Genomic DNA, 20,555 nt, shown 5'->3' on the forward strand with positions numbered 1-20,555 from the left:
TGTGAGTGCGACACGGTGGTCATTTGCATTTGCAGGTGTGTGTTTTGGGTGTTTGTCAATGTATATCTGCTAGAAGCCATTGTGTAAATAAGTGTGTGTGTGAATGTGTGTAAGGCAGTGCTTGTTTGTATGTGTGTGTTTTGGGTGGTTGTGCGTGTGCGTCAGCCAGAAGCCATTTGTGTGTGAGTGTATGTCTGTGTGTGTGTGTGAGCGAGATATTGTCTGTGAAACACAGTGGCCATTTGCATGTGTGTGTTTTGGGTGGTTGTGCGTGGACATCAGCCAGAAGCCATTTGTATGCGCATGTGTGGGTGTGAGTGTCTCGTGTGTTTTTGTTTCGGTGTGTAAGGTGGTGATCATTTGCATGAAGCCATTTATACGTGAATGTGTGTGTTTAAGTGAGTGAGTGTTCTGTGTGCTACTGTCTGTTTGTGCAACATGGTAGTCATTTGCAGGTGTGTCTTTTGGGTGTTTGTGTGTGCACGTCAGCCAGAAGTTATTTGTGTGTGATGATGTGTGTGTGTTTGTGTGTGTGCGTGTGTTTGTGTGTGTGTGTGTGTGTGTGTGTGTGTGTGTGTGTGTTGGACACAAGATACACAAGATATTTGTATGGGTTTGTATGTGTGTGTGCAGTAACACTGTTCGAGTCTTGTGTGTTTCTGTGTGCACGTCAGTCATATGCCATTTGTGTGTGTGTATGTGTGTGTGTGTGTGTGTGTGTTTGTTTGTGTGTGTGTGTGTTACATTTGCCATGATGTTTATGTATGCAAGTTGTGTGTGTGTGAGTGTTAGCACGTGTAAGATGCCTGTCATTTGCAGGTGTGTCTTCTGGGAGGGAGTTTCTGTGCGTGTGTGTGTGTGTGTGTGCGTGTGCGTGTGTATGTGTGTGTGTGTCTCTGTGTGTGTGTGTGTGTGTGTGTGTGTGTGTGTGTGTGTGTGTGTGTGTGTGTTGTGTTCACAAAGATTTGAATGTGTCTTAGCCAGGTCATAAATGAATGTCCACGTGTGTGTGTTTGCACATGTGTCATTTGTTGTGTTTGTCAACACATTCAAAATTCTGACGACAACAGTGTCACTCACCTCCTGACAGGCGAGAACAAACTCCTCCAAAGTCACCACTCCGTCTCTGTTTTTATCCATTTTCTATCAAAAAGAAAATAAAATAAAAATCTACATCCCATTTGTAGGGTTGAAAAAAGTGGGTAGTAAAATCATCATTTTTTTTTACATGCATTTATTTATTTTTCAACTTTTTACCACTTTGTCACTTTTATTGAATTTATTTTTGTTGCTTCTTTTAAGTCTATAAGTCGCTTTGGATGAAAGCGTCCGCTAAATGACTGTAGTGTAATGTAAAGTTTTAAATCTGTATTTTGTGTATACATCTGCCGACATAGTGCACCAAAAATAAAATGTATTTTTATTATTAATAATAATAGAAAAAAATTAGATCAATGGAAATGTTCATAAACAAATCAGCAAAAAATATGAAAATGTCGATTTATTTTCACAGAGGACACATTTGAATTCAGAAGCAAATCCCATAATATGAAAATTGGAACCTGGAAAAAGGCATCCACGTGCTGCTGAGGAACATCCCCCTTCAGGGCAGGGTAGGTGTACTTCCCCATCATGTCGTAGATGGCCCTCACGATCTCCGTCATTTCCTGCATGGAGAGCGGGAGAACATGAACCTGACAATGTCCAGGGACCCCGCCAGCCCAGAAGTGTATGTTCTTCTTTTTTTGGGCTGCTCCCTTCAGAGTTCTCCATGGCCAATCATCTGCTAATCATCAACTAACTTCATATCTACTTTCCCTCCTGCCTGGTAGCTCCAACCTCAGCTAGACCCCTGACACTTTTCTCCTCTTTCCAACCTGCTTGCACACATTTCTCCACCTCTTCTCCACACTCTTCATTGCTTTGGTCCTTAAAATCCTCAACCTTCTCCATCTCCACTCCCTGTAGCCTCACCGTTTTACAAATATATATTCCATCCGTGTCCAGGTCATACCTCCACCTCTCCAGATGTTCCTCCAACTTGCCCCCCGCTCTCACAACACATCACAATGTCATCTGCAAACATGATCATTCTGCCTCTTGCGGCACTAACGACATATTTGTGCAAAAAAATGCAGCATTTCATGTGGACATAAAGTAAAGTTCTTCCACTGTAACTGGATTAGCATCTAGCAACCCGGCAGCTACGACGAGGACGACGAGGACGACGAGGACGTCACATCTTTGTCTTTCGGGCGATTTGACGGAAAATGACCACATGGTCGGGGGTTCGAGTAACGACGTCACACCTCTCTGTTGATGTAACCGTCCCTGTTGATGTCGTAGAGGTGGAACGTCCACTCCAGCTTCTCCCTCAGCGTTCCCCGCAGCAGGATGGACAGTCCCGTCACAAAATCCTGGAACCCGACGGGGGACGTCGTTCAGAGTCGAGGAAGCGACAAACGTCTAATTCTGCATAAATATGCAAAAATATATTTACCTTAAACTTGATGGAGCCGTTGTTTGTGGTGTCAAAAGCGTTGAAAAGATAATGCGCGTACATGCTAGCATCTGCGGAAGAAACAAAAACAACAACAGCGGTTTATCTTATATCACCACAAATGCATTGAGATCAGATATAAAAAATACACTAACACACACACGCAATTGCAACTTGAAGAGATAACAGTTATTTAACAATCACAGCATTAACAAAAAATTAACATTGGACATGTAATTACTGTGGAAAAAGCTGATTTTCATTTGTTTGTTGTTTATTAATCCTCAGAATTAGATGAACACATGGGCAAATTTAATTAACATCTATTTAGGTTTGATATTAAGGTTAATTATTGTGTCTGTGAATTGCTCTGAGAGAAAAAAGCAAGAAAACTCAATCCAATCTTTCAGAAATACTGTTTTGATTTTCATAATTATTCAGATAATTCCCATAATGTCCTGGGAGGAAAAAAGGAAATCTGGTTTTAGATTGTGGAAGTAACAGACAAACACAAAAACACCAACATTTCAATTTATTTGCTTGGAATAGTTTTACTTGTCACCCTACTTTCGTTCTTTTTATTTGTTATGTTTTTAATAATATTTACCTGTTCAACCTTTAACCTGTGAGGCTGGGCGTGCTGGTGCGTTCATATCACACGGGAGAATCGGGATGGTTAGTGTATCTCTCCGACAAAAATCAAATCAAAATATAGAAATGAATGTACCTCAGAAACGACAGAGGTAAAAGGTAAAAAATTAAAAAGTTTAAGCGGTATTGCGCTAAAAACCACTGAACTATCACCCCTCTGTTTCGTGTCGGACCCGATGTTTCGGAGCGCTTTGGCTAGTTCGCGAGAATATCTGTATGTACCTGAACGCATCTCACAGCGTTTTATATCCGTCTCTACCACCGCGGCGGCCACGTGAGCGAAAGACGCAATGCGATTGGTGGAGATGACACTCGTGACTTCATTTGTCGTTAGCCTGAGGTTTTAGCGGGAGCTTCGATAATTGACGGCGAAGGTAAAGATGTTTTCGTTACACGGTAGCTAAATGACTGCCATTGGGAGCGAAATGAAATTAAGATAGGAGACAAAAAAGGAAGTTGAATTAATTCAGAAAAATATAGATAAGGTTGGACAAAGAGCCAGCGGAGGTCTAGTTAATTTAACCCCCAGAGAATATGCTAAGGTTTGATAGGGCTAGTTAATGAGCTAGCCCTAGCAGCCCTAACTAGCTAGCTCTAACTAGCTAGCCTTAGCAGCTAAATCAGTGTTTCCCAACCTTTTTTGAGCCATGGCACATATTTAACTTTAGAAAAATCCCACAGCACACCACCATCAGTATGTCAAAAATGTTTTTAATGAAAAAGATTAAAACTGCAGTCGCAATTTACTTACTCAGTGTGGGGCTATTTTTAACAGTGCCAGGGCCTAGCATTTCTTCTACAAGGATTTTGGAGGCAGGTAGTATTTATGTCTCTGTCATGATGTGTGAATGTTTGGATTTAGCGATCATTCCAGCTTTGTAGCTCTCCAGTTGTTTTCTTCAACAACTGCCTGTATCTCAGTCTGTTTTATGCAGATGAACCAAATAGTCAATTTTCTTATCTCTAAGTGAAGGGCGAGTTTGAAGATGGCGTTTAGCTTTGCTTGGAACTATGGCAATGTTTGACAACTTTTCCCCTCAAGGGAGTCGGCTCGGTTGGTTCCCAAGTAAAAGGGAATTCAAACACAATCTCACTTTCATTGTACTGAGCTCACCTTTTTTGCTTTCTCCTGACAGCTATTCATACTTGGGCCTTCAGCTGGGTCAGAATGTTCTTCAGGACCAGAGGGTCCTGATTGAGAACTTTTTCTTTTAAAATATTTATCCATAGTGTATCACTGCTGCTGTCTCACTCGAAGCTGCACTAACTACTCTGTTTGAGCAGCAGCTGGCAGATGCAAAGGTTCATTCACTACGTGTTCCCATCTAGTAGAAGAGCATTTCATTGTTTTGCTTGTCACTGAATGCTTCCCACCTACAAAGACACATTATTTGTGTTGAACAAATGATTTTTGGACCAATCAGGTGAAAGTGGGCATTTTCCATGGCACACCTGATGATCTCTGTGGTTGGGAAACACTGAGCTAAATAACTCGCTAACTAGCTTACATACAAGCCATGCAGCTAATATGACGGGCACTCGAAGAGTCATGCGAGGAAGGATTGGGTCAAACATACACACTTGCTGTCAGACTGGCCACCTGATGGAATTATAAACAAAATTAAATATTCCATCTTATGCTCAAGGAAGTTATTTTTGGAGCACAAACACACAATGGCAGACACATCGAAGAGATTCCTGTTGGTTTCCCGGATGTGGCAGCCATAGTTTTCCTCCTCTAAAGGTTGGACTGAGTTTTACAGACTTTGTTACACAACTATGATGGTATTTTCATATTTTTGAAGATTAGAAAAAGAAGTAAAAGCGGAGTTTTTTCTGTCTTAATAAATCTGGTTTTGAGATCTAAATCATTGCGGTCACCTGAGAAGATCATTAGGCTAACGTTAGCTTTCGGGAGTAATGGACTTTACCTCCGTGTGGAAAGAACTGCGAGTAGATGTGTTTAAATGTTTCCTCGTTTACTACTCCGCTAGGACATTCCTGTGGAGAGAGAGACACGTTGATGAAACCTCTTGTGACCTGGAGTCCTGATATGAGGACATTACGTTATGAGTTCCATAGATAAAGGAAATTCATGTAAAAACATGCAACTCCCTCTGTAGCAAATCCTGATTGTAAAGTAGACAACATGTCAAATCAAGCAGGGATCACGGTTTATCCATCCGAGGACATCGGGATTTAATCGCCCAACAAACCAAATGCTATCCCATGAATGTTTGCTGGGATTATCATAAAGATATTGAAGTACAGTTAAATATTGCAGACTTTAAGAAATCAATTGTCCCCACCGGAGAACATTTGTTTTTGCAAAAGCTATTGAATGGCCAAAGACTAAAATGAGTTTTGTTCTTATTCAGGTCCTGCTCAACCCTTTGATATGCATGGTAAGTGAAAACTACAAACAGTAAGCACTCAATTGAGAACATTCAGATTTGTCAATGCTACATCTGCGTGTCCCAAAATAGAGAACTTAGAGAAATTTCCTGAGGCTCTTGAATGGTCAGTTATAATTGATGCAGTCAAATAAACGAACTGTCCTCATATGATGTCATCTTTATTATTTTGGTAGGATTTCTGTCATGTTCAAATGTGCGCTTTTTTACTCACGTTCTTGAATCCTCGGTATAGGATCTGCAGCTCCTGTTTGGTGAAGTTGGTCTGGGCCTCCAGCTGCTCGAGGCCCTCGGGTCGGTGACACACCATTGTCATCTCCAGCTCGTCGTCTATTTTATCTGCAGGGAACAGATTCCCCCCCGTCCCAAAAAAAGACGCGGGGTGTTAGCATGCTCTAATTGCACCGCAGCTTTGAGGATTTCATTTTTTTGACGTATTAAAAAAAACCCAACTCTAATCTAATACCCGTCGACCAGAACATTAATTCGTCAGCAGGCAGGCAGCGGCGTGAGGTGAGCTGTAGAAATATGGGACCGAAGCGGGGAGAGGAAATAGACGGATTCCAGGGGAGCTACTTGATAAATTACAAATTACACCCTCCTTCTGCCTCCACGCGCTCAGGAGCTGAGGGGTTTTATTAGTTGCTACACGGCACTATAGCCATGAGATGGATGGCCAGTTCATGATGGGATGTGGAGAGGTGGAGATGCCGGCGGCCAAATGTGGCATCGCTGTTGCCGCTGGGGAAGCGTCCCGAAGCATCGATATCCCAGTAAATGAACGACAGTATTGATATTCACACACGCCAAACATGTGACTGAAATCACAAAAATTGATCATGACAGGGACGAGTTGAGAGCCTGTTTTAAAACAATGGCGTGGTGAATAAATCACCTGACCTGAGGTTCCTGAAATCCTTCGGCACGCAAGATCCTTCTTCTGGTGGGAGAGCAGCTCTACCACTTGCTACATGATGAATCTGATCAGGGCTTGGCAACATGGTGACAGCTGGCTGCCCATCCGAGCCAGGGAAATCTCTCTCTGCGTCCAAGGGATTCGAGCAGCTGCAGCCGCCTGTCCAGAGAGGTGGCCAAGTGGGATCTTTAACACTGCGACTGTATTTTCCCGCCGCAGGCGCCATCTGACTGCCTTCTTCCTGTTGGGATTGGCGTTTCGAAAATTGGCCGCCGACAATCGGCTGCTGAGACCGAAATCACAAACCAACTGTTTCTCCCCGGGAGATAAATGGATGATTCCGCTGAGTTTTAAAGAACGGAGACGTCCTGCTGGTTTGGAGTTGTACAGTTGTTGCTAATAACTCCAGAATAGATAGTAGAGTGAGAGAGTGAATGGCTGTGTGTCTTTGGATGACGTCTGGGGTAAATTGATGTAAGTCTATTACGTGAATGACAGGGTGAATGGTGTGTCTTGATCTCTGTCCTTGTGATGGCGTGGTCCAGGGAAAATCCTGCCTCTCACCCAATCACAGCTGGGATAGGCTCCGGTATTCCAGCAACCCCGAGTGCCGGATAAGCGGAAGAGATGATCTTCTTTTCTCTTGGCTTTTCCCTTCAGGGGTTGCCACGGTGAATCAACCTTGCATTAGGTGTATTTCTTTTTTCCAGCTGATCTCAGGGAAGGTTATATTTTGGACTAGTCTTATTTCCTCAAATGCTTCTGTTCATCATTAGAATTAATATTATAATCATTCATTCTTGCTGATTCAATTCAAGCGTTTTGTCAAAATAAAACCTGTACCGGTTGCTGAACACGCCAGCTAGGAAAAGGCTTACACTTTCTGTTTTGTGACTGATTGTTAGGTTCGCGTCTCCCCTCTTAGAAGCAGCCATCCGTGGCGTCTCATGGAAACGCGACATTCGGGGAACGTTGTCCTCCGCCGTGGCAAGCGTGACGTTCCTCCACCGCTTCAATTCAAACTTCAAAGACCTTCTTAAAAGTCTTTCTCAAAGAACTGTCTTCTGCTTTGATGTTTTTAATCACTCTCATGTTTTTAATTTTATTACATTTCCACACAGGGAATTAGAAAAAAAATGTCACTGCAGCACCCTGGTGTTAGCAGAGAGTTTGCTCCTCATTTCCGGACTAAACACATTTTTGGCACATTTCATTGTGCTAAGCGCTTCCACCTCACAGCTAGAAGGTCCCTGGTTGGATTCCCATTGGCTTCCTTTCCATGTTCTCCTCGTGTCTGCGCCGTATCCCTCAGGGTTCTCGGGGTTCCTCAAACAGTTCAAAAATATGCACGAGGTTCACTGGAGACCCTTCATTGTCCAGACATGTGAATGAGAGAGGTGAACCATTGTATATAATGAGAGTTAGCGAGTGAATGTTTTACATTGATTCTGTTTGCTCCACAGAACTCTGACGCAGGGTGTTCATCAGGCCTATAGCTAAAAAAAAACCCAACAAAACACTTGATGCTTTCCCTGCCTGGCTCCCTGCCAGCTCTTGTTGCCATGGATACAAATAACGACAGTTAACCGCTGCGCCCCCGTCGGGAGGAACGTCGTTCGGCGTGATGAGAAACAGATGATGAAGGTGAGAAGAGGGAAATGGGCAGGTGGTGATGAGGGGGTGTGAGGATAAAAAAAAAAAATGTGACGAGCAGCGAAATAGAACTAGCTCAGAGCGCAAATGAGCTTGTCTGAAGACGCAACCTGTAAAGTCAAAGCATCGTGGCATGTTTTGGAGGATAACATAGCAGCATCTCTCTGGCGCCCCCTCTGGACAAACCAACTTGACTGATAGTCCGACTGATCTTAGAATGGATTATTGTCTACTTGCGTATCCTTTTCAGATTTGAGGGTTTTCTCATCGGTTTCTAGGTAAATTTTGCTCAAACTGCAGAACAATTCCCGTAATTTCCAGACTACAAGCCGCTACTTTTTTTACACGCTTCGAACACTGAGGCTCAAACAGTGATACAGCTCATTTATGTTGTTTTTTAGGCTGACGAGCTTCAGGCCGCCAAAATTTTGCTTCGTCACATCGGACCAAAGAAATGACCGTGAAATTCTGATGCCGTTCAATTCCGACACCAAATAAGACGATTTTAATGGTTTTAGTGCGCAGGAGAAAGATCAAGATCGCGATCAGCCGGAGGGGGACAAAGCAGGGATAGAAAATGAATGGATGACGATTTTTCCTTGTGTTATTTATTATTAATCTTTTTAATCAGCCGGGTTACAGGCTCTGTTCAGAAAAAAGCATTTCCAGTATGTGTTTGTGGATTTTACCGGTATCTATTTAATTACAATTAAAAAAAAAAAAATTCTGTTTAAATCTCTCATGTTACAACATGGACACCTGGGACTTATAGACAAGTGTGGCCTATATATGTACACATATATCTATTTAGTTATTTATTGCTCATGTGGCTTATATTTTGGCGTGCTCAATTATGGTACTCACGTATCTTTTTCAGACTTGAAGTGTTTTGTCATCGGTTTCTAGGTAAATTTGCTCAAACTACAGAATAACTACATAATTATTTTGTTCGTTTGTGTTTGGGAGACTTTCCTTTCTCATTTTCAGGTGATATCTCACCTTTCTATGCGGCTTTTTCCCCTTCAGCAAATAATTCAAGTTGCATATTCCTCAGGTTCCGTCTGTCCACCAGGTGGGCCCTCCTGCCGCCTCGGTCACTAATCAATACCAGCGTATTGGTCTGATATCGGCGGGAAAATGTCAGCTCGGTTGTTTCCATCATCATTCCGACCCCAAGGCAACGCCGTAGGAGAAACAGGATTCGATTTTCTCGAACGAACTCTCCCGGCTGAGCTGTGTTTCGAAATGTCACGGCCAATCCACGTGCAAGACGGGATCATGACCAGCAACATCAGCAAAAGGTCATTCAAAAGAAAGCGCTGGATTATACTGCAAATATTCCATTGGCTATCTTCATTTATCTCACTGATAAATGTTCAAACACCAGGAAAAAGTCAAACAACCATTTCCGCCCTGTTCACACATAAAGAGAAATTCAATCATTCACCCTCTTAGTCACCTCATATGGGGTAAAAAGAATTTTCCAGAACCTGGAAACCAGCTGTGCTCAGATATGTCCCAGTGCATTGAGAGGAAAGGAAGTTAGTGGTTTCAACTTGCCAATTCTTGATCTGAACTTTGGGGAAATAAAACCGTTAAAACCTTGGTGGAAACATTTTTCACAATGATATTGCTCTCTCTCTTTCTCTCTCTGGTGCTCTGGTCTTCCCTTTTGTTTGCAGGCTCCTGTTTGAATTGACTTCCTGCGGTTTGAGCATCATTTTATTTAATAATCGTCTTGTCGCCCGAAACGCCTCACAGCAGGCACTGCAAAACCTGCACACATCTTTCTCTCGCTCTCTCTCTCTCTTTCTCGCTCCTTCCATCCCTGCCTCTCTCTGCCTCTTCCCCCCTACCCTTCTCTATCCCCTTCCTATCCTCTTTTCTCAATCCCTCAATCCATCTCTTTGTCACCTCTTCCATACCTGTCCCTCTTCCTCTCTCTGATCCTATCGCTCTCTCTAACCCCCCGTCCCCCTCTATTCTCTTTGCTCGATCCTCTCATCTCTTTCTCACTCCAATCCCTCTCTCACGCCCCCCCTCTTCTTTCTCATCTCTCCCTCTCTCTCCTTCAGTCCACCCTCAGTTTGGTGTCATCATTTATCTTTTGTCGTCTATCCGAAGAACAGCACGAGATAGAGCGTTGGAAATTGGACCTACCCCCACATTGTCTTGGGTGGGCTTTCCAACGGTACCACTCCCCAGCTTGTCAGAGAGTTAAGTTCTGCGCTAGGGTTAGGGCTCTCTCATTTATGTGGACTTTCCATTGGCACCGGTACCAAGTTTGTACTCCGTTCATTAGTGGATTGACCGTTGTTTCAAAGGAGTTTAAAAAAGAATATCGGTCATCAGGGTTAAGATTAGGTAAGAAGGTTAAAAACATAATTGCTAAAGTGGCCATCCCACGTTGTCTTGGGCGGCCTTTCCAACAACACCACTGCCAAGATGGTCCGACTTTCGGTTGGAGAGCTCGTTTAGCGTCAGGGCTCTGCTTAATGTGGGGTTACCGTTTGTACTGGTACCAAGTTTGTACCCCATTTACTAGACGATTGACCCTAGCTTCAGAAGATTTGAAATCAGGAATTAATTGGTGTTGTTTTGTTGTGAAATAGGGTGCCCCCCCTCTCTCTTTCTCTCTCTTTCTATATATATTTATTTGATTATTGCTCATTTCCTATTTTGTCACGTGACCAACTGTGAGACATTGTGAAAGAAATTGCCTCCTAAAAATTCCAGTCTTTGATCCAAACCAATTGCAAAGTATTTCACAGTAATAAGGCCTTGAAAATACAAAATCTAAAACTGAGGAAGTCACTGAAAATCCCTTAACAACAACCCTCAAAGGAGGAAGCTAAAAAAAAAAAAAAAAAAAAAAATCCAGGTGTTTCCCACCCAGTCTTATCTGACAGGGTGAAACGTTCGCCGTCAGACTCAGCCAGCTCAATTCAGAGCCTTTTGTCTAGACGAGGGTTTCACATTTTCACATTTAACACGTGGATGAGTCCAACTGACCTCGGGCTCGGAGAGGAAAAGTTACCAGGAGAACGCAGTTGCTGTAGAATCATGAAAAAGAATGTAAAAGCGAGAGGAAAATGTCTAAACGCGAACAAGAACTGAACCAAAGACCTTTCAGCCGTGAATAGCTGAAAATGTTCACAGAGATCGCCAAGAAACAACCTGATATGCTAGGATATAAAAGGAAGCTAAAAAAAATGGCTGGAATTGGACCAAGAAACTCTGGAAAATGTGAAACCCTGAAATAGCCTGCCTGTATGTGTGTGTGTGTGTGTGTCTGTGTGTGAGACCCCTCTTTATCTCCACATCATCCTGCAGTGGATTCATCCTTTCATCCTGACACGCTCCTCTTATGCCCCTTCAAACCCCGTCTCCATGACAACAGGCTTGTGAGGCACGAGGCCAGCAAGAGGTATGATATGTGAGCTGCCTGTTAATTCTACCGCACACACGTCCGACGCGCGCCCTCGCACAAACACACACATACACGCACACTCATACACACCATCCTGCAAGCAAACACATAAATAGAATGTAACAGCCACAAAATTCAGTCTGCACATGTACACACACTCAGACTATCCAACACGCAAGCGTGTAGAAACAAGGGCACTGCTTCCAACATGCGTGTGGACACACACACACACACACACACACACACATGTTGTCCCATTGTGCAGGGATGGTAAGCGCTTCAGGAAGACATGGAGGCTGTCACCCGTCCATCAAGATCACGTGACCCCCCCCCCCAGCCGTGTACTGACATGAATTAATCACAGTCAGAGATTGTTTTATGACCCCCCCACACACACACACACACCACACAAACACACACACACATGTACACATGCTTGCGGGGGGGGGGGGGTTGTCCTACATCTGCTTGAGTAGAAAAAAGAAGGAAAAAAATTAAATTAAAAATTATGATAGTTGAGAGTAAAAACAGCTGTGTGCTAAAACACTATCAATATAGATATTCAGACGTTTATAATTCAAACGATGATTATTATTGTTATTTATTCCTGCCAGCTGTTTATTTTTTTTGTTGTCCTTTGTCATTTTGAGTGACACGCTCCCTGGTGGGGGACCATGGCATTACAGCTAGAACGTACTGTATGTCATCAATCATATAAACAACACCACATTTTTAAATATAGCATATACTGTAGATATGGCGACATCACAAACCAGCATAAAAATAGAGTGATATCCGAATGGAGAGTGGAACATTTCAACTGAAATGACAGTTTCTGTAATTTCTTTGGTCAGATTTCCATTTGGCTTCTTTTTTAGACATAAATCAGCAAAATAATCAAGAATGGAGCCATAAAATTAGGAACAGTTAAGAGTCTGAAATGAAAAGGACCCCCCCCCCCCCCTGCAGGAACTGACTGGTGTGTAAAGATGACCCAAGAGTGGCCATGGATATTCGATCATTTATAAATTTCCTCAAAACATTAATCTAGCAAGAGATGCCCAGAATTTACGAGGAAAGTAAAAAATGATGTGGAAATTTAGGAGAAATTCTCTGCCTTTTTTTCTTTCACGAATTACAAAAAAAGAGAAAATAAATTTCAGACAATGAATTATGACGTATTTTCCAAAATTACTTGATTTGCTCAAAAAAAAAAAAAATAGTGCGAAAAAGTGTTTTCTCTGGAGAACCAACTGACAAATAAAACATATTCCCTCAGAATGAGCATCAGGTCAGGGAGCACGGACAAACTCCCCCGCAGGTGCAGCGTGAGTCACCCCCCCTTCCTTCCAAACCCCTCCCTGGGAATCATAACTTCTTGCCCCCCGCTGACTGACGTACCTCTGGACGGCCTCCTCTGCTTGGTCTGCATGGTCAAAGTGCCCACCACTGCGCCCATGTCGTCACCGTGGAAACCAGTCCGCTTAAACAACCGACAATCCCTATTTCTTTCACGGCTCAGAAAAGAATCTCTTTCTCGCTTCCCTCCCAGCCCCCCCTCCCACCTCGCCGCCGCTCCACACTTAAAGAAAAGGAAAAGAAAAACAGACGAGTGTTTTTCCTCTCTTTCTCTTTCCCCCCTTTTCGTGGCTCCTCTCTCCTCCGACTCTCACCCCTTTTCTCGTCCTCGCGCTCGCAGGCTGCTCCTGCCTCCCTGCGCCACTCCCTCCTCTCTCCACGCTCCACTCATCTGTCAGCCCCCTCCTCCTTCTCCTCCTCCTCCTCCTCCTGCTGCCCTCGTGTTGTTATTTTGGAGTGGCGGTAAATGACGCGGCGCCCGGCGATAATAACTATGTAATAATGCCGCGGCCGAGGAGGCAGGTGAAGGGCGTTGGAAGGCGAGCAGGGGGATGCTTGCCGCCGCATTTTATATGTGTGTGTGCACTTGTACACGCCAGTGTACACACACACACTCAAACACACACTTGATTACTAATGATTAGTGTTCTCCCCGGAGCACAGTTTGCACTAGATTGAGCACGAATGGCAGCAGTGTGTGTGTTTGTGTGTTTATTTGTGTTGGTTCGAGGCAGTAACGCGCTCAGATCGTCCACAGTATCACTCGAATCCAATGCAAGCATCTATAAATGAGCTCCAAAAACAAAAATGTAAAAATATGAAAGGGTGAATGGTCATTTGTCTCTATATGATGTGTGAATGAGAGGGTGACTGAATTGTATGTCTACATGAATGTATGAATGAACAAAATATTGACATAAAGTGACAGTACCCAGCTACTTAAGTAATAAGAATGACTAAATCCCCCCCCCCCCAAATAATTCTGAAAAGTGAAAACAAAGGCATTCACAGTTGGAAAGCAGGAGTCATTCTGAAAATTGCTGGAATAAAGTCAGTTATCATGAAAATCACTAGTAGCAGGAAATCACATTAAATCCCAAAAAGGCTGAATAAAAGCTTCACAGCAGCAAAATAAGAACTGGATAATTATCGAGGAGGAAACTGCTAAGATTAGCCGTCACCTGAATGCCACAAGAAGTGACATCAGGGGGTAAATCTCAGCACCAACAGACCACCCTGTCACATTCTGCGGCTCAGCTGTTCACCGTTTCTGCAAGGAAGAAACACCTCCCACGCACACACACACACACACACACACGCACGCGCTGTTTAAACCACAGCCCCATGAATATTCACACTCTACTTCCAGTTTAAACAGCACAAAAAGAAATACACACCCTCTTTGGAATGTTTCTTTTATGGAGTACAAAATCTGTGTGAGTGTGTGTGTTTGAGTTACTGTGATAAGTCGAGCCATACGCGCGCGCACACACACACACACACACACACATACACACATTTCAGAAGGTTCTTCCCTCTAATTTTCAGGCAGTTTGTCAGAGGGTCTTCGCTCACCTCTGCAGGTTGAAGGTTGTTCTTCTAATTTTAAATGATTTGTTTTTCAAATAGATTAATTTTCATTTTATTTATTTATTTTATATTATCTGATATTTAAACCTCTTTTTTGGACCATTGTGGTTTTTCTTAGACTTACCATTTAGTTTAGGCTAATTTGATGATGGTGTTTTTTTTTCTGATGATTTTCTTCAATTTTTTTTTCCTTTTTTTCAGAATAAATTTCTGCAAATTTCATATCATTTTTCACATTTTTTTCCTGTTGAGTTTTTTTCCTGAACTTCTTTGGCATTCATAGTATTTTTTGGACATCAATTTTTGGGGGGTTTATTTTTATGTTTGATCTGTGAAAATGGCATCTTGGACATTTTTCTTCTACTTTTTTTGCCCCATTTCTTGTTTGGATGATTCTTTGCTGATTTTAAGGAATTTTATTATTATTATTGTTGTTAAAATTATGTTATCCTTCTTATTATCATTATAATTATGCTATTATTCTGCAAATGTTCAGGTTATTGAACAAGCACATTAATATTTTTCCTGATAAATGTCTGAGCTGGGAAACTGTGCTGAGTCAGCACACACTCCCACACACAAGCACACACACACTCCCAATCTTACACACTCTTTATTTGAATCTTTACCCGAGTGTGATCGCTGAAGAAGGAAAAAAAAAAGTTCTTGTGGTGTTAAAAAATTAATGGGGAGAGACATTTCTTTCTTTCTTTTTTCCCAATCTAATTTCTGCTTGCGTGTTTCTCGAAAGTCGTGCATCGCCTACTGCTCCTCTTCCTCTTCTTCCTCCTCATCCTCCGCAGGCTTCAAACGTTAGAGAAGACATTTGTATGTACGTGGAGGAGTCTGCAAGTGGCCGGTGGAAGTAGATATTCGATTCCCGGCTCCTTACATAAGGGGCCCAGAAAGCTGGAGTCTGCAGGAGTTTGAGCAGAGAGGAGCATGAAATATTCAGGCTGGGGTCGGCGGGCGTTTTCCCCGAGGAACCGTCACAGATGAGAACCCAACACTCATGGTGTCCAGAAGCCCTGCCCCTTTTCAGTATGTCCCGCTGTCGCCTCCTGGACAGTGACGAATTCTGACTCCCCCTCATCTGAGGAGTATCCCCTTCTCAACCCACATGGGTGGTGTTGTTTTGGGTCTTCACCAGAATATGTTTTGCAGAATGTTTGTGCTATCCTTGACACAGATCTCAAGATGTTCTTCCTGGAGTCTGCTGTAGGCTTTGGCACTTCAAGTGAGCCCATCACTGCTTGGATCCCTTTTGCCTTGACACCCCCGCATCTTCTCCAACTCCTTGAGGCCCTTGCGTTGTCCAGCTTCTCGTGCTCTTTCCTCCTGATGTTGCCTGCACTTGGGATCACTACATCCACCTTAATAGCTGTCTTCTGCAGCTTTCCCACAATCGCTACGTCTGGTTGGTTCTTCATACCAGCCTGTCCCACAGTGCCTTGGCTCAATCGGTAGTGGATCACCTTTGGAGGTGACTTCTACCTTGTTCCAGGGACCTCCAGCCCACTCGTTGCAGTTGTTCCTTTCTGCAGTTGTGCGATGCTAGTAACCTGGTGATGCACCATCCTTGCCTTTCTTGTCCGTCTCCAGCTGTAGCTCAGCTGGTAGAGCAGGACTCCAATCAGAAGGTTGGGGGTTCCAACCCTGGCTCCTCCTGTCAGTGTGTCCTTTGGGAAGGTACTGAACTCCCACTAAATGCCGCCAATAGCCTAGTCAGCACCTTACATGGCAATTTATAAGAGAAATCCAGTTTATATTTCTGTGCATTTCATACTTCAGTAGTGCTCAATTTAAGAATCCACCCCTCAATAACTGTTTTAAGGCTATAAAAACCATCTTATTATACAGAAATGTGTGAGCCGAACTTAAAATGATGGACAAATCCTTTTCCTCTGTGTAACAGGCCCAATAGTTTCGGAATTGCCCGGCCTTTCTTTACAGTGTCCAGCTTCTCTTGCAAAGTCCTTGTTAAAATAACAATAAATCTGCAACTACATCAATTTCTTCTCTTTCTTCAGCCATCTCAAATTAGCTGTGATATCAACACAGCTATACTTGTGTTTGTGCAGGTCGCTACAGATACAGCCTCCTCGCTCTGGCTAGTACACTCTCTGACTATCCAATCGAAGGTTGTGTGACACCCTGACGTTACCGTAGACCTCTAGAAGGCCTTGGTGTCACAATTCAAAATCTGATTGGTTGAAGCAATACTTTCATCGACACTTACTTTTTGCTAGTATGCCTGTGAATCTGATTCGGCAGGCCTCCAGGCAGATTTCTTTGACTTTGACCCTGCCTGGCAATATGATAATTTCAATAATGACTGAAATGTGATTGGTTAGATACTTCAATCTGAACGTACATGTCTGGAAGCAGCACAGCCAGGGAAAACGCATTTGGAATTATTTCCAGTATTCATTGACATAATATCATGGAGCGGCCAGCCCAATCCCCGGATCTTAATCCAATAGAGTACTTGTGGTGTGACATCAAAAATGCTGTTTCTGAGGCAAAACCAAGACATGCAGAGGCATTGTGGAAGGTTGTCAAATCATCCTGGGATGGAGTACCTGTTTTCAGGTGTCAGAAGTTGCTATTATTGTTGCTGCTATTATTTTGAACGCAACTGTATATATGTAAAGTTTTATATATGTAAAGTAATTTACCATAATTGTAGTAATTTACATGATTTTCATCATTTCAATTCCCTTGTTTTTCAATCCAGTTTGGCACCTTTAGGAGCCAGATCCTGAGCACCGGCCCTGAAACCTTAATATTATCCATGTCCGCTGACACAGATGTCGACGCAAATCCAGGCTCAGCGGATGGAAATGACACTGATACCAACAAACACAAATCCACGAAGGGGGGAGGGATGTGGGGGTATAATCCCTGCCAGATGTGGCACATCTGGCTCCGCCTCCTGAATCATCTGGCGATGAGGACCGGCGAAGGCTGCCAGCATCCCTTCCTCGTCCTCCATGGATGGAGGAGGATTTCGCGTTCGGGAACGGTAAGAGAGTCAGAGGCCGAACCAATATGTGTTCTCATACAGGGGAGACTCGAGGTCATTCATTCACAACTAAAGTGTAAAAATGTCAGAAAGTCGACTCCGGCTTGTTCTTTCTGACAATTTTCCTACCACTCTATTGTATTGGAAGGAAATTTCATGATTTGATCACCTGCACGTGAGGTTCTGAACATTTCTCCCGACGACTCTGTGACTTTTATTTTAAAAGTTGCGCCTCGTCCTCCTCAGACCCCTCAGTGAGAACGCTTAAGAATAATGAATATATCTATGGCAGGAGTGCCAAACTCTTTTCACCGAGGGCCACATCAGCATAATGGTTGCGCTCAAAGGGCCACATGTAACAGTAACATTATAAATGTAACTAAATGTAATTCAAAACAAATGTAACTACTCCTTAATGTTAAATTTCTTATTGCTCATTCAAATCCAAAACGTTACATATGCATTTGCATCAATGTAAAAAAAAAAAATTGTTTACTAGTTGCTCTGTAACAAAGCTAGCTTTCACTGCTGCAACATTTTTGGATGCAGCTTTTGTGAACACATTCTGCTGACATTGTAGTTGGTTTTTAATTTTTGGACAATTCGTTGTTTTTCTGGAAGGCTAACTTTGGCAAACTTCGTTCCGTGTTTGGTGTCTTCTGCAGCTTTCGTAGATTGTACTCTTTGACAACCGACACTGCCTCACAACACAAAAGACATACTGATTTTTCTCCTTGAAGCACAAACATGTTTTGGCCTTCCCATCTTTCTTGAAACAGCCTTCTAACTTTTCTCTACCTGGACATTTAGGGGTCATTTGTATTTCTCAATTCTACTTGACGGGCCACAAAAAAATGACATGGCGGGCCACATTTGGCCTGCAGACCTGGAGTTTGATCCATGTGATCTCTGGTTTCCAGGGTGACCATGGGGTTCCATTTTTCCAAAATAAATAGCTTTTGTTTTCAGTGCCAATTTGGTGAAAATCGAGGAAGTGGAGGAAATGAAGTTGTTCCTAAAATGCTGCAGCAGATCAATAATTTATGTGTTCACGTCTTAGTGGCGGTAATATCGCCGATAACCTCCTCCATGGGTGGAGGAGGGGTTTGCATTTGGGTAACGGTAAACGAGCCGGAGGCTAAACTAATGTGTGTCCTCATACATGGGACTCGGGGTCATTCATTCATCCATTATCGGGGTTAAGGGGCCAAACCGAGCTGCCATCGGGCAAGGGGCGGGGGTTACCCTGGACCGGTTGCAAGTCGATTGCAAGGTAGACAAACAATCATTCACTCATTCACATAGAGACGTGCAACCATTCACTCTTTCATGTGTAGCATACAGTAGATATACAACCGTTTAACCCATTCATCTGGCACAGAGACACAATTAGAGACAATTCACGGTCTCCAATGAACTTCCTGAATGTTTTTGGAACTGTTGGAGGAAGCCCACACAGACATGGAGAAAATGGAGACTCCACGCAGACCCAGGAACCACTGAAACCGTCTTCTTCTTTTTTGGGCCTTTGGGCTTTTTTGCTACAGTGAATCAGCCTTCTCCATCTAACCCTACTCTCTGTATCCTCCTCTCTCACACCAACTAATTTCATATCCTCTCTTAGTACCTCCATAAATCTTCCCTTTGGTCTTCCTCTGGACCTCCTGCCTGGCAGCGCCACCTTCATTAACATTCTACCAAGATCTTCACCATGGTTTGGACATGAACAGAGGAGTGTTCATGTCCAAACCATCTTAGTCATCACTTTGTCTTGGTCATACATGTTCTGCACCCCTGGGACAAATTCTTTGTTTCATTTGGGCTTATCTCTTCAGGGGTCGCCACAGCGAATCAACCTTCTCCATCTAACCCTATTCTCTGTATCCTCCTCTCTCACACCCACTAACTTCATATCCTCACTCACTACGTGCATAAATCTTCTCTTTGGTCTTCCGCTAGACCTGCAATTCCAGCATCTGTCTAGGAATATATTCACTCGCCCTCCTCTGTACATAACCCAACCATCTCAGTCTGGCTTGATCTCCAAAACATGTGCTGTCCCTCTGATGGACTCGTCCTGAACCTATCCATCCTGGTCACTCCCAAAGAGAACCTCAGCATCTTTAGTTGTTGTCACTGTTTGTGGACCATACACCATGGCCGGTCTCACTACTGTCTTGCGCACCTTTCCTTTCATTCTGGCTGATAGTCTTCAATCTCATAGTAGCCCTGACACTTTTCTCCATCCATTCCAACCTGCTTGAACTTATTTCTTTACCTCTTTTCCACACTCTATTGCTCTGGACTGTTGACCCTAAGTGCTTGAAATCCTCCAACTTGTTGATCTCCACTCCCTGTAGCCTCACCCATCATGGAAAATAATTAACTTTTGAAAAATCGGACACTCGGGTATCTCGACACTAAAGATGATTTAGCGGAGGTTATTAAATTACGCATGGCTTGTTTTCAGTCTCATCACTGAATCACTTCCTGGCCTCTCAATGTCATCCTTTGGTGCTAATTGTGAAAGATTCTCTCTCATTATTTATAAAAATAGGACAGAGGTGACGGGACGCAGGCAGAGGGTTAAATTCACCCTCCTTCCCGTCTAGAAGGCGAGATAAGAAGTGTCTGCCCGATGTAATCATTTGAATGTCGCTGAAGGAGGAGTGGCTGCCCAATTGGTCCGTATGGATAGATTATTACCGCCGCCAAGACGTGAACGCATGAATTATTGATCCGCTGCGGCGTTTTAGGAACGACTTCACTTCCTCCCTGCTCGCAGACGCTTTTCACCGGATTGGCGCAGGAAATAAAAGACGCAGTCATTTATTTTGGAAAAATTCAAACCCCCTGGTTGCCCTGGAAACCATAAATATATTCATTATTCTTAAGACCGAGAAGCGTCTGAAGAGGAGGCGCAACTTTCAAAATATAAGTGCCACAGTTGCCAGGAGAGATGATCAGAACTTCAAGGCCGGGAAATTTCATAGTTTGATTTCCTGCCAAAATAATAG

At 43.3% G+C, this 20,555-nt stretch overlaps 1 protein-coding gene across 2 annotated transcripts in view; it reads right to left on the reverse strand.

Annotated features, from left to right (window-relative positions):
- kcnip1b (Kv channel interacting protein 1 b) overlaps positions 1 to 20,555 on the reverse strand; it is a 34,491-nt gene that overhangs the window by 2,048 nt on the left and 11,888 nt on the right. Inside the window, exons 1-7 of one of the 2 annotated variants that reach the window (XM_086160107.1) lie at positions 12,966 to 13,200; positions 5,780 to 5,904; positions 5,083 to 5,152; positions 2,501 to 2,571; positions 2,310 to 2,417; positions 1,563 to 1,667; positions 1,081 to 1,143 (exon numbers count right to left, since the gene is read on the reverse strand). In XM_086160107.1, coding sequence (XP_086016233.1) covers positions 1,081 to 1,143; positions 1,563 to 1,667; positions 2,310 to 2,417; positions 2,501 to 2,571; positions 5,083 to 5,152; positions 5,780 to 5,904; positions 12,966 to 13,023 — 600 coding nt within the window. In that variant the 5' untranslated portion in view covers positions 13,024 to 13,200. Of the gene's footprint in view, positions 1 to 1,080; positions 1,144 to 1,562; positions 1,668 to 2,309; positions 2,418 to 2,500; positions 2,572 to 5,082; positions 5,153 to 5,779; positions 5,905 to 12,965; positions 13,201 to 20,555 lie in introns of those variants that run through there. The other variant, XM_086160106.1, reaches the window with a different exon arrangement.

Source organism: Fistularia commersonii, chromosome 15 (assembly GCF_037954325.1).
Source record: "Fistularia commersonii isolate RoL2024-O1a breed Wild chromosome 15, RoL_Fcom_v1.0, whole genome shotgun sequence".
Taxonomy (NCBI): domain Eukaryota; kingdom Metazoa; phylum Chordata; class Actinopteri; order Syngnathiformes; family Fistulariidae; genus Fistularia; species Fistularia commersonii.